Source organism: Bactrocera oleae, chromosome 5 (assembly GCF_042242935.1).
Source record: "Bactrocera oleae isolate idBacOlea1 chromosome 5, idBacOlea1, whole genome shotgun sequence".
Taxonomy (NCBI): domain Eukaryota; kingdom Metazoa; phylum Arthropoda; class Insecta; order Diptera; family Tephritidae; genus Bactrocera; species Bactrocera oleae.
In genome coordinates, this window is record NC_091539.1 from 38,812,319 (window position 1) to 38,824,995 (window position 12,677).

The 12,677-nt window shown below is 34.9% G+C and overlaps 1 protein-coding gene across 2 annotated transcripts in view; it reads left to right on the plus strand.

The window, feature by feature from the left end:
* LOC106616707 (uncharacterized) overlaps positions 1-12,677 on the plus strand; it is a 116,085-nt gene that overhangs the window by 49,975 nt on the left and 53,433 nt on the right. For both annotated transcript variants that reach the window (XM_070109631.1, XM_036366274.2), the window contains exons 2-3: positions 7,790-7,936; positions 10,690-11,557. In XM_070109631.1, the coding sequence (XP_069965732.1) occupies positions 7,790-7,936; positions 10,690-11,557 (1,015 nt within the window). The remainder of the gene's footprint in view (positions 1-7,789; positions 7,937-10,689; positions 11,558-12,677) is intronic.

The window sequence follows — 12,677 nt, forward strand, 5'->3', positions numbered from 1 at the left end:
TACTAAATTCATGCCATATTTGTAATTAATTATTTTTCTTTGATGGTCGGCCAAGGCCAACTGCTTTCATTTCGACTTCTATTAATGTCTTATTACATAAAATTATCCCTCCTTTTGATTGAGTTTGACTTTAAAGCTGTGTGTATTTTTCCTTTCTATAAAACAATTAATGTAAAGACTTAAAAACTTTTCCCGTCTTGAATACACAGCTGGGAATTAATAAAAGTGCAATGCTAACAAGACGCCAAAAACGGTTAAAGCACCTGCCAAAACGAGATATTAAATGTTGGTGTTTTTTTTACTTATCTACCTAAGACAGTCAAATGAAAAAAATCTAGCAAAACTCTTCAAGGATTTCAGCTTAACGAAGAAGCAAACATAAAATGTAATCCGGTGCATTCTTGCGCAGCATAAGCTCCGTGCGGCATAAAGCTCATGAATTGCTGCGAAATGTGCTTCTTGTTCTTCTTCAACATCTTTTCTACTTTTGTGCGTGCTTTTCTTTTCGCTTTTCGCTAACTTTACGCTTGCCGAGTTATTTGGCGAAAACATTTCTTCTTATCGCTTTCACAAGTCTTACGCTACGCCAATAATGACGTCATAACCGCTAAAATGCAGTTCTCATAAAAGTTGGCAAGCTGTTCTATATTGTGGGAAAATAGAAGGATATAAAAGTGAAGGAAAAATAGTAGAGTAACAATATTATATGAATTTAGGGTTATCGTTGGGTATGTAAGATCGTATAAGTGGGTAAGGAGGAGATGTACGGGTGTACTTATGTTATATGAAAATATGTAAGAAAGTTAAGCAGACATGTATATAACTATATATATAAAGACCTATGTATATATTTCATATAATGTACTTCTGAGGTCAAAGCCCTATGTGTTATAAAAGTCATTTAATGTATAAATATTTATGTGCTTCTATGCATATGTTCGTTTTGGAGTTTTATTTAGTCTGGTAAATGTACAAACACACCGTCGTCAGAGCATCGGAAATCATTGTATTAGGGATATGAGATTGAGACCGAGGTCTAGACTAATTTCATTTATGCTAAGAGCTAAAATTGAAAATCGGATTATCAAGATGATATTATGCACCATATATGAATGAAATTTTTTATTGGTTGATTGATTCCTGAAATATTAGATAGAATTTAAAAGTGAGCGGTGCGCCGGCCACAGTCCACCTTTTATATCACTTTCTTTGAAGCCATAAGCACCATCTTACTAAATATGTACTACAGAGTATTTAGTGAGTTATCGCATTTTTAGTTCTGTTCAACATAACCGTTATACGGAGCTTGGCATGGTTATCATCAGCTTTTACCCTTTTCACAATGTTTAAGGTGGAGCTGGTGGAATTCGTTCTAAATAATTTTGGTTGATATAATGGCGCCCACTTTTGTACACAGATTCTCCGTTCTACTGCAATCCTCTGTATCAAATTATAGTTTTTTATCTTAATTTGGAGCTTGTTTATAGCACTTTATAAGTTTTCGCTCAACGGCAACAGTCCGATTCCGCCCATGGGTCAAGCTTCGGAATCATCTCTACGAAAGATGGTAATTTTTGGAAATCGTGTTATCTAAAAAAAATAAATTATGGGGTCTTAATCTACATAGGGCTTGTCAGTAAAGTAGGTGTTTAGCCTTATATACATTTTTCTGGAAATGGCGGACTTGTAAGAAAATGTTCAATATTTTATTGAAAAAATTTGCAGTAACTTGCTTATAAAAAAGTTAGAACAGTTGCTCAGATATTTCGTAAACCCTCTAATCTGCTAATCGGCGCTTCTGCTGATTCAAATGTAAAAGTAGTAGACAAAAAATAATACGTAAGCAGTTTTCCAGTATAAAATTTTTTTTGTCCTACAAGTTTGCTGAACAAACTGGTTGATACAGGAGATAGCTTTTGGAATTATTAACTCTTCTATCATATTTCCTAGTGGGAGTTAATAAAGATAAAAATAAATTGAGATAATTTTATTGATTTGTGGAAAGTTTGCCATTAGAATTACTGAGTTCTATTAATTTTAAAGCTTTTACTCAACTCGTTGACATTCGACGATGTTTGTGTTTCGATGTATTAAAAATCGCCTTTTTCTATAAAAAAAACCAAAAAGAGAGAGATTCAAAATACTTAAAAAACCCAATATACAAGTATAGTTTAAAAATAGACCTAGGAGGGTGACTAAAATAAAATTATTAAAACCGATATTTAACACACTGAACTATTTATATACTCTATATATATTTGCGAACACAATCTGGTTACTGGTAATAATCCTCACGTCAATCACAACTTCTTTTGCCTTTAATTAATGCGATTGTAATTGCGAATGTGCGAGTACGCTTGACCCTCTTTTATATTTTCGCATGCATTTCATTTAACTTTCTTTAACCTACTTGAGCTTCACTTTTCCATAGTTCTCGTGCCTGCCAAAACGGAAGACGTTCATGCACGAACTTTTGAAGTACACACATTACGAATATAAAATATTTTTTATTACTTGTTACGTTTATACCTACATATACATTAATACATTAGAAAGGCTCATACGCATATATTTTCTTATGAATGCCTTCAATTTCACTTCGTTTTCTTTATTTCATATAAATTTTGGTATTTGGATTTGTATAGGATCATTGTTTCATAATTTTTTTTTTATTATTCATCTTAATTGTTGCTTGCCATCTGAGGGATTTTGTTCGTACAGAATATACCCTTTTATTATAATGATCACGCCTGTTTGGCGATCTTTGTGCATCGAATGTTAACCACATAAAATATTTCACGATAGTGGACATTATGTTAATATTTCGTTGTGACTTGATTGTTTATAGATATATAGTTTCAAAAGCTGCCGAGCTAAAAAAAAAATATTTTTGAGAATTGAAACACACTGCTGTATCAATTGTTTTAAAATTAAGGACATATTAATAAATATTTAAAGAATATACAGAAATTTTGATAAGTAAAACAATTAAATATTTTTCGAGTTACACGCGATCTCTGACGGTGCTGCAGAAATAGGTCATCCACTGCTGTTGTGCTGTAGTGATTTCAACGTTCTCCGTGGATGAAACCTAAATCGGATTATCAAAAGTCTAGTAGAAGATATTGTCCGTACAATGACGTATGGTCAAACATTTACACAATAACGGCGTTTAAAAAAAGTTCAATTTTGATTAATTTTTTGGTCTGCCAAATCGCTTTTTGATCAAATAAAAAAACTGGTCGTACATTGCTTATATGGGAAGGCATATACTGAATTTAATAGTGATCGGATCATTTGTCTCCGGATAATTACCTGATCAAATTTTAAAAATGTTGTTTTGAGAAAAACTTGTTTATATATGAACTGTTGGAGCTTATTTTACTAAACACACTTCAGAGCAATTTAACTTTATGGAAAAAAAATCGACTATTTTTAATTTCAAATTAAATCGGTATTGAAGCATTGAATTATCATTCTAACAATAGTGTCGATTATGTTGAAGGATAAAACTATATTTCCATTCAAAAAAAACTGTACTTTAATTATTAGGCTATAAGCTTTCTAGCCCATGTAGTATAAGACACACTATGATGCTTGAGCTCCACTTTTTTGTGTTCAAACTCAGAATCCCGAAGAAGAAAATATATTTTTTGTTGGCATTTTAATTTTGGATTCCTAAAGATCTACGAGATATGAAAATGTAACCACTCCTTAACCTTTAAATTTTTGTAAGAATATGCTCACATTATGACTAAGACTATCCCAGTTTTCAATATCATCATTTATTCAAAACACTAATACTTTTCAATTTGTTTTTATTTACGTCAAAGTTATATTCCCCTAAATAACAGTCCTTTGCACTAGTCATAAATTGAATTAATATCATTTAATACGAAATAAAAATCTTTTTACAAATCTCCATTTTAGCTTCTATTTTAAACAACTGCTATTTGGGGCTTAACGGCTTTATAAAAGTCTCGCAAATACCTGTCGAACTTTTCTATTCAAATTTGAAGCGAAATAAAATAATTGAAATGCTAATAACACCTGAGCACAGCGAAAATTGCATATTATAAGCTTCAACACGCATAACGAATAAGTTTGAAGTCGCCGGCTTTCTGTCACTGCCAATTATTCTACTATAAATCGAGTTAACAACTAATTAACATAAAAATTAATTCACCCGAAAAGAGTGAGGTAAACAAACGGTACCCACAAGAGTGCCTATACGAAAGTGGGCCGCAAAAATAATGTCTGACTACAAAGACAAAGCAGCTAAAATTTAATTGGTGACACAGTGAGCAGAATGAAAGGGAAAAGGAGAATTAAACCAAATCCACGCTGTCTTTGACAGTAATATACTATGTACTTTTAAATGTATGTATGTAAGATCATGTATATATACAATTTAAAATATATATGTAAATGTGTCGCCACACAGTCTGGCTGTCTGTTGAAAAAAAATTTTGTTAAAGTCACTCTATGGCTTGCATGTAACGTATACGCCGCGTGGTACGCTTTTCAGTTTGCGGTTGAATTGTAAAACTCATTAAATTTTTCGTCATGTCTACCATTTTATGGTGGTTCATAAATACAATTGTAATTAAATGAAATTTAATTAGGATGAATTTAGGCGAATTCTTTTAAGAATTAATTATTCGACTCTCAATTATACGCGAAGAATTATGCAGTGCTCAAACAAGTGTTTTGGAAATTATAATGTTAATTGTGTGGTTAAGGAATTTTTGCTTGGTAAATTAGCTTTAGCATTTATACAAATATGTGTATAAATACCATAACCACTTTTTCAAAGAACATTTGTTAGTGTAATTGAAGAAGTTATTATTATAAGAATTTGGTTAAAGTGAGGCTGAGCTTGAGGGAAGCTGGAGTGTTATCTCTTGATTTAAGACAGAGTTTCTAACCAGAAGTACGATTTATATTACTTTCTAGGAAAAGCTGAAGAGAAAATTGACTTCCCTTGGATTTTCGGATAGATGCAACTTTATAAATCAATAAAATATTGCGCACTCTCCTAACAACGCTTAGACATTTCATGTGGCTCATGTCATTTTGAATATTTTTTTATATCTGCATATAATACAGACTTTTCAATTTATGTTTAATAAAATCGGGTTTAAGAGGCAATCCAGTGTGAAAAAAAACATTTCGTTATACCTTTAAAAATAACACACTAAAATTTAAAATTGATATCTCTAATAGTTTTTATGTGATAGCCTTCTAAAGTGTAGCCGTCGACAGTCAATGTAGGCAATCTTTAAAAGCATTTTTTTCGTAACAACATTATTCGAGTAATTAGAAATAATAATACCTTACGTAATAGTTTTGAAGCAACTACACTCTTTTTTGATGCGATATCGCACTACTTTAAGTTTAAGTGGAAAATCTCTTAGATAGCTCAGTTATTAACTTATTAAACATCAACTGGACGGACGAAAATCGTTATATTCAGTGCAGTACACGTAGAAAGATATGAGAAGGAATTTCGCCTATTTTCAAGGTATAGTAAGGGGGTTGCCAAGAGAATGTTAACTCAAGTTGGATCAGTATTTAGTGATATAGGATGATACCAATCTATTTTGCAATTTTTTACCTGATGCGTTTGTAAGCCTAGTACGGTACATGATATTAGTACATTTGTTTCAACCGACAATAATTTATTGGAATACTATTTTTATACTCTCGCAACCTGTTGCTACAGAGTATAATAGTTTTGTTCACCTAACGGTTGTTTGTATCACCTAAAACTAATCGAGTTAGATATAGGGTTATATATATATAAATGATCAGGATGAAGAGACGAGTTGAAATCCGGGTGACTGTCTGTCCGTCCGTCCGTCCGTGCAAGCTCTAACTTGAGTAAAAATTGAGATATCTTTATGAAACTTGGTAGACATATTTCTTGGTACCGTGAGACGGTTGGTATTGCAGATGGGCGTAATCGGACCACTGTCACGCCCACAAAAGGCCATTAATCAAAAACAAATAACTTGCCATAACTAAGCTTCGCAATAAGATACAAGACTGTTATTTGGTACACAGGATCACATTAGAGAGGGGCATCTGCAGTTAGAACTTTTTTTTTAAAAGTGGGCGTGGTCCCGCCTCTAATAGGTTTAATGTGCATATCTCCTAAACCGCTAATGCTATAATAACAAAATTCACTAAAAGCAAATGTTTTTAGCACTTCTATTGACGGTGTGAAAATAGTTGAAATCGGGTGGCAACTCCGCCCACTCCCCATATAACGGTACTGTTAAAAACTGCTAAAAGCGCGATAAATCAAGCACTAAACACGCCAGAGACATTAAATTTTATCTCTGAGATGGTATAAGATGACTTTATAGGAACCGCGTTCAAAATTACAGTGGGCGTGGCACAGCCCACTTTTAGGTGAAAACCCATATCTTGAGATCTGCTCAACCGATTTCAACCAAATTCGGTGCATAACGTTCTTTTCATGTTTCTATGTCATAGTGCGAAAATGGGCGAAATCGGACTACAACCACGCTTACTTCCCATGTAACACCATTTTCAATTCCATCTGATTCTTTCACTTTCCACTATGCAAATCAGGTAACAATGATTATATCGGGGTAAAACTTTACGTGAATAATGCAATTAAAGTATGCCACCTTGCGGCCAAAAATTGTCTAAATCGAACCAAAACTATTCAAACCCCTAAGTACTAAATATGTGGACCCCAGTGCCTATAGTTGACCTTCTACCGAAAATATCAGTCAATCCACAAAGAAATCTCAAACGAGTATACCATTTGACTTTGCGAGAGTATAAAATGTTCGGTTACATCCGAACTTAGCCCTTCCTTACTTGTTCATATTGGCATCAGATTCGGTCGAGATAAATCAACTAAATCAAATCGAAATCGCAACCTAACCAAGTTACTGATTATTTAAATACACTTTTTGTCTTACCATAATTTCCATATACTTTAATAACCATCATTTTATGATGTTAGATTATGCAAACTGATAGAAAAAGGAAAGTTCTTTGCACACCCGGGAATCTTATTTCCACTTTTCAAACCTATAAGCAAAGCCAAAATATTTGCTATTTTGAAAGGATGTGTGGAAACACATAAGACTTTAACATATTAGTGGTATTGCAGAAAATTTAATATAAGGTTTCTAAACCACGGCCTATTCCGACCACAAGACAACTTGCTAATGACTGCGGTAAATTTAACACTTATTATTGAAATAGTGAGTCTAACTTTCTTTTTAAACAAAGCGCTGCTATCTTATGTGTACAGACACAGTTATGTATATATTATATATATGTATAAGTATGTACTGTGTGGAAATTTATATACATCATCCCACCAACACTTGTGCAGGTAAATGGCTTTGGTCCCTGCGCTCAAGCAACTTTAATAAAATTCAATCATTCGCCCCATTAGGATAAAAAAGTTAACTGAGCACACCCACACCAGTCAGCCAGCGCGTCGCTTACTTGCACGTGTTGATCAAAAGCAGAGAAAACTTTTCGGCAGAGAAAATCTTCACAGCTGACTGGCTGCTATGAAAAGCAAAACTCTAAGAATATCGCCAACATAAAAGTGATTATAGACGAGTTTTTTTTTCTTCACGGCCACGACGTTAATTTTAGCGTACGCTTATCGAACAGAAAACGAAGCAACTTGTCTGCACGCGCAAAATATTTAAAGCACTCTTAAAAGTATTTGTGGTTGTTGTAATTAAATCAATTCATTCATACACATATTTGTGCTTTCACTCTCTTCCAGCTAAACACTCCAGCAATGGACGCTAAATTGGATTCCCGTCAAGGACAATTTCCGGCTTCCTTTCCGGACACATTCAAGGATTTCTTTGCCGTTATGAGCGAAGACGAAGATCATCTCGATTTGTTCTCTAATTTGTTGGAAGATAAGGTAATTCGAAAATGAAATTCTAATTATTTCTTAAACAAATATAAATATTAAATTAAATTAAAAAGAAGAGAAAAATAGATGAGGCAAAAATATATAAGTAAATCAAAAATAAATAATGAAGAATTATCTTGTTAAGTTGTAGTTACCCATTTTCAGATAAGCAATTAGCTATTTATACCCCCTAACCGAATGATGTATCTTAATTATGGTAAATATTTGGCCGAGCTTTTCTCTATTTATAGTTTACCCAAAAAAAAGCAAAAATACTCATTCCATAAATTTTACTCCACCTTCGAATTGCTGCTATCAAATTTTATAAGAACTTTTTCATTTTCGGCGATTGCGGTTAGAAACATTTTTTTTTTAATTTCAGATTCGACCGTAGTTTTAACTCTCAATTCCGAGAGTATAGACACGCAACCATTACACTTCGCCAAGTATTAAAGTTTTGTTTTTATTCAAGTAAGTTTTTATGAAATGTTCACTTCGTATCGCTGAAAGTGGTTCTTTTTGTAGCTGCTGAGATAATAGCTTTGGGCAAATATATCATCCTTTCACGTATTTTTTTACAAATACAAAATAGGCATCCAATACAAACTTGCCAACGCTTAATCCAATTTGCTTGGCTGGGATGGCCTTCCATGCCTTCAGCGAATTTTGGTTTTTTTTTCGCTTTCAGCTTGGCTACGTTGTTAAGCGTCACGTCTTTTGGTATGAGTCTAGCAATGCCACGCTTTATAAAACATCATTAACCAAAATGTGAAATGTTGAAATCCACTGCTATCTCTTTGCTGCCAATACAATGATTTTCAAGCATTGTTTCTTTAACTTTTTCAATGTCATTAAAAGAGGTGGATGGACGGCCCGTATGAGGAAAGAAAAAATCTTCACTTAATGTCTTGTGCCCTTTAATAACTTGTGTTCGTGATAAAGTAGACTCCCCAAAACCCTACTGCAGCATTTACAACGATTCCGTAGCCGTGATTTCATTGAAAACACAAAAATTCAAGTAAACTCGTTGTTACATTTTTTGTTATTGGGAAAAATTGCCAGACAAACTTTTAGCACACTAATTAATACATGGAAATCAAACTTCACGCGAACATAAAAAAGTGGTGGTCCAATATAGGAAAGAGATATTTATAGATTCGGCTTTCCCGCGCAGTTTAAAATTTCCGGGTTAAATGAATGTCTACAATTTTACTTAATTACGTCCTCATTTACGTAAAAATGTGTCTCATCTGAAAAGGAGTGTGAAGCACTTCGGCAACAATAAGTAAATTATGATTATGATTTTGAGCTTTTCATTTTGTTTTATTTGAGTTCTATACAAATCAAAGTGTACATAGGTATTTATGAAAGACACAAGATCACTTTTAAGAAGAGAGTACAAGACCATGTTTTCGGTAGAATAGCACAAGTTATTTGTCATGTAAATCACCTAACGGGAGTTCTAGGAAAAATGGGAATAAGGGATGTTAAGTTGCTTGCCTCATGAGGCATGATGGAAAGAAGGGGTTAGAATCAAACGGGCATTGTGACATAAATTTAGTATGTCGATGTCGTTTCAGGATAAAGAGGAGCTTAATGTGCAACAATATCCAGAGCGAAGTTGCGCGAGGATCACTCTAAGTTCAATCCCGAACTCTTTTGCTGCTATGAGTGGTTGTTGAACTCCAAGTACGCCATTCTGGCAAGAGTCAGTGAACGTATTGACTGTGAGATTCTGTCATTGTACTAAGTGCAGGATTTTGGCAAGTCTGAAGATTCTTCATTTGCATCGTGAGGACCATAGCGGTGCTGTCTAATTAATGATAAGCCGGCCGATTGCCTTGTTAATTGCCGAAACCGTTTGTTTGTTCTTTCCCCAGACGCTACCAGCTAGCAACTTGAGAATTTTACTACGGCTCCTGTACATTGACAATAATTCTTGTCGTGTATCGAGTGAAAGAGTACAGACTGTCGAGCGTAACACTTAAAGTTTTGTTGCTATAGTCGAAAATTTAAGTCATCGACTAAAGTGTTGAGTTTCAGTATGTACTTCTTCGTCCGGTTCGTAAAAATAGTCAACGTGGATTTGAAAGGAAGATTGTAGGCTCCTGGCAGTCCACAGGCAAGAAAGGTCGTAGAGTTAGGCGTTTACTCTCTTTCCGAACGTCTGCATTCATTTTGTGATAGCAAACAAAGTATTTTTTGTGCCATTGCTCGAGGTAGTCCGATATATTAGATTTTACTGAATTGCGCTATGACAACGACCCCATTAGCCTAGCAATGGGTAACCTTTCTGCGTTAGTTGCTCGTTAAAACCATCATATTAAATACACACATCTTCTTGTTCCAACCTTTATTCCTTTACATATAATAGGTATCCATTTTTATAACCTTTTTTCTATAATACCTTTACAACCTGAATCTAAATAAAGAACGCACCTAAATGTATAAATGTATTATGTTTAACCATAATCAAATTTTACTTTCCAATTCAACACATTGACACATTCAATCACACATACATGCATACATATACTGCTTTCAATACCTAGGTCCCTCCTTGTACATATATAACCTAGAAATAATGGCATTTCTACTACAAATTGCAACTAAACTGAATTATTTCTCGTCAAAACTGTAAAACTACTTTCCAAACTGCCATAAATTCATTATACAAATAAGTGTTCTCATTTTGCATACAAATCATCTCATACTCTGTGTCTATCTATCACTCTCGTTCTATATTTCGCATTGGCGTGCAGGTGATACCGCATCACAACAATGCCAGCCACAGCACAGCGGGCAATAGCAACAGCAACCGATTCATGCAACGTCGACACGGCGGCAGCCTCCGCTGTCCCACACACCCACAAAGTGCCAGCGGCGAGGGCGCTCACCACTCAGTCGGCCGCTCCAGCTCATTTCGCGTACATCGACCGCGCAACCCGGCGGCCACATATGGTGGTGGTGTTGGCGGCGGCATAAGTAGTAGTAGCAGCATTATCACATTGAATAGCATCGGACAGAGTGGCGGTCATAGCATTGGCAGTGGACACAGCACTGGCAGTGGCAGCAGTGGTGGCGGCAGCAGCGGCAGCGGCAATGGCAATGGCAACCTATTTTGCAAGCACATCAAATACTGCTGTCTACATCAGCAACATTCACAATTGCCCACCATAGCGGGAACTACACCGCCTCAACATCACCATCATCCCCTCCAGCAGCAGCAACAGCAGGCACAGCCACAACAACAGCAGCCAACACAACCGAAATCACCGCATAAACACCGTTTGGCACAACAATCAGCGCAAATGCAAACAAAATCCGCAGTGACTGTGCCGACGGCTGCTGCAGCAGCTGGTCACTACCTACAACAACACGTACATCAGTATCAGCCTACAGGCGCGGCGTATGCGTCGGATTATAGCAATGAGATTAGTGGCAGTGTGCGCATGGGACCCGACGGCGAGGACAACAGTGGTGGCGATGGCAGCAAGGATCGTCAACAGCATTTGTATGGTGGGCAACATATGCATCAGCAACAGCAGCATCACCATCAGCAACAACAACAGCGTGCGGCGGCGTTGCAAAAACGGCATTCGGTGATATTGGAAAGAGCATTCGATTTTGGTGAGTGCAAAACCATAATACCATATTTCAAAAAGGCTCAGACTACACGCATACACATTTCTCTTTTAATTTCAACTCACAGTTAGTACTTATTTCGGGCTGAAAAATGAGATAGAACTTGAATGTAATAACTTACCTCACAAAGATATGCACTCACTTTTCAACGTTATTACTTGCAATAAGCCCTAAAATCAACATATTAAATTCTCGCTTCAATTTAGGTATTTCTCAAAGAGTCACATTCAAATCTTACACTCGGTTGCCCACCAAGAAAAGTTAAATACAACCAATGCTATGACGGCTGTCTGAAACCATTTCGGTAGCGGTCTCCAGTAAAATATATGAGTTTACTACATATAATAGACTAACCTATTAACAGAGCAGTAATAAAAAGAGATTTTATGAAAAGTTTGTTTGCGTCAGATTTATGCACCGAAGTTTTAAATTACTATCGAAGGTTTTTTTCATTTTCTTTATATTGTCGTCAATGGAATTTCACAAGACTGTTGGCACTTAAATATTTTTGTTATTGACAGGTCATGATGGACCATATATTTTAGGAGAAATTCCACAACTGAATTAAGATATTTTACTTGAAACATAGTTTAGGTTACAATTTTGAATTAAAGTTTCCATATTTCTTAAGTAAATTCAACTTTGAGAGAAGTTAGTCCAAAAAATACCTGTTCTAATAACAATAAAAGTGTGAATAAATATCGTGGGCGAAAAAATAGTAAAATGAGATCTATATAATAAAATGGCCGCCACGAACTACTCACTTAGGACCGTCCACATTAAAAAGTTATATACACTCGTACATTCATAAAGCAATGTGTCACATATCATTTCAATCAAACTATTATTTATAAATACGTATAGTAATTGCATTAGTGCTTGTATTTTTCGATTTTATATAGTAAATTCAGTAATAATGGATAACATATGAACCAAAAACTTATCATTATTATACATACATACATACATGTGTATATAACTAACTTGACAATATAAGCAACTCAAACTCTTAAATGTTTTCACTATCTCATCATTAATTTCATTACATTCATCAATTGTGTATCTCCATCCTTCTCCTTATTTGCTACCTAATTCACTTCCGCTT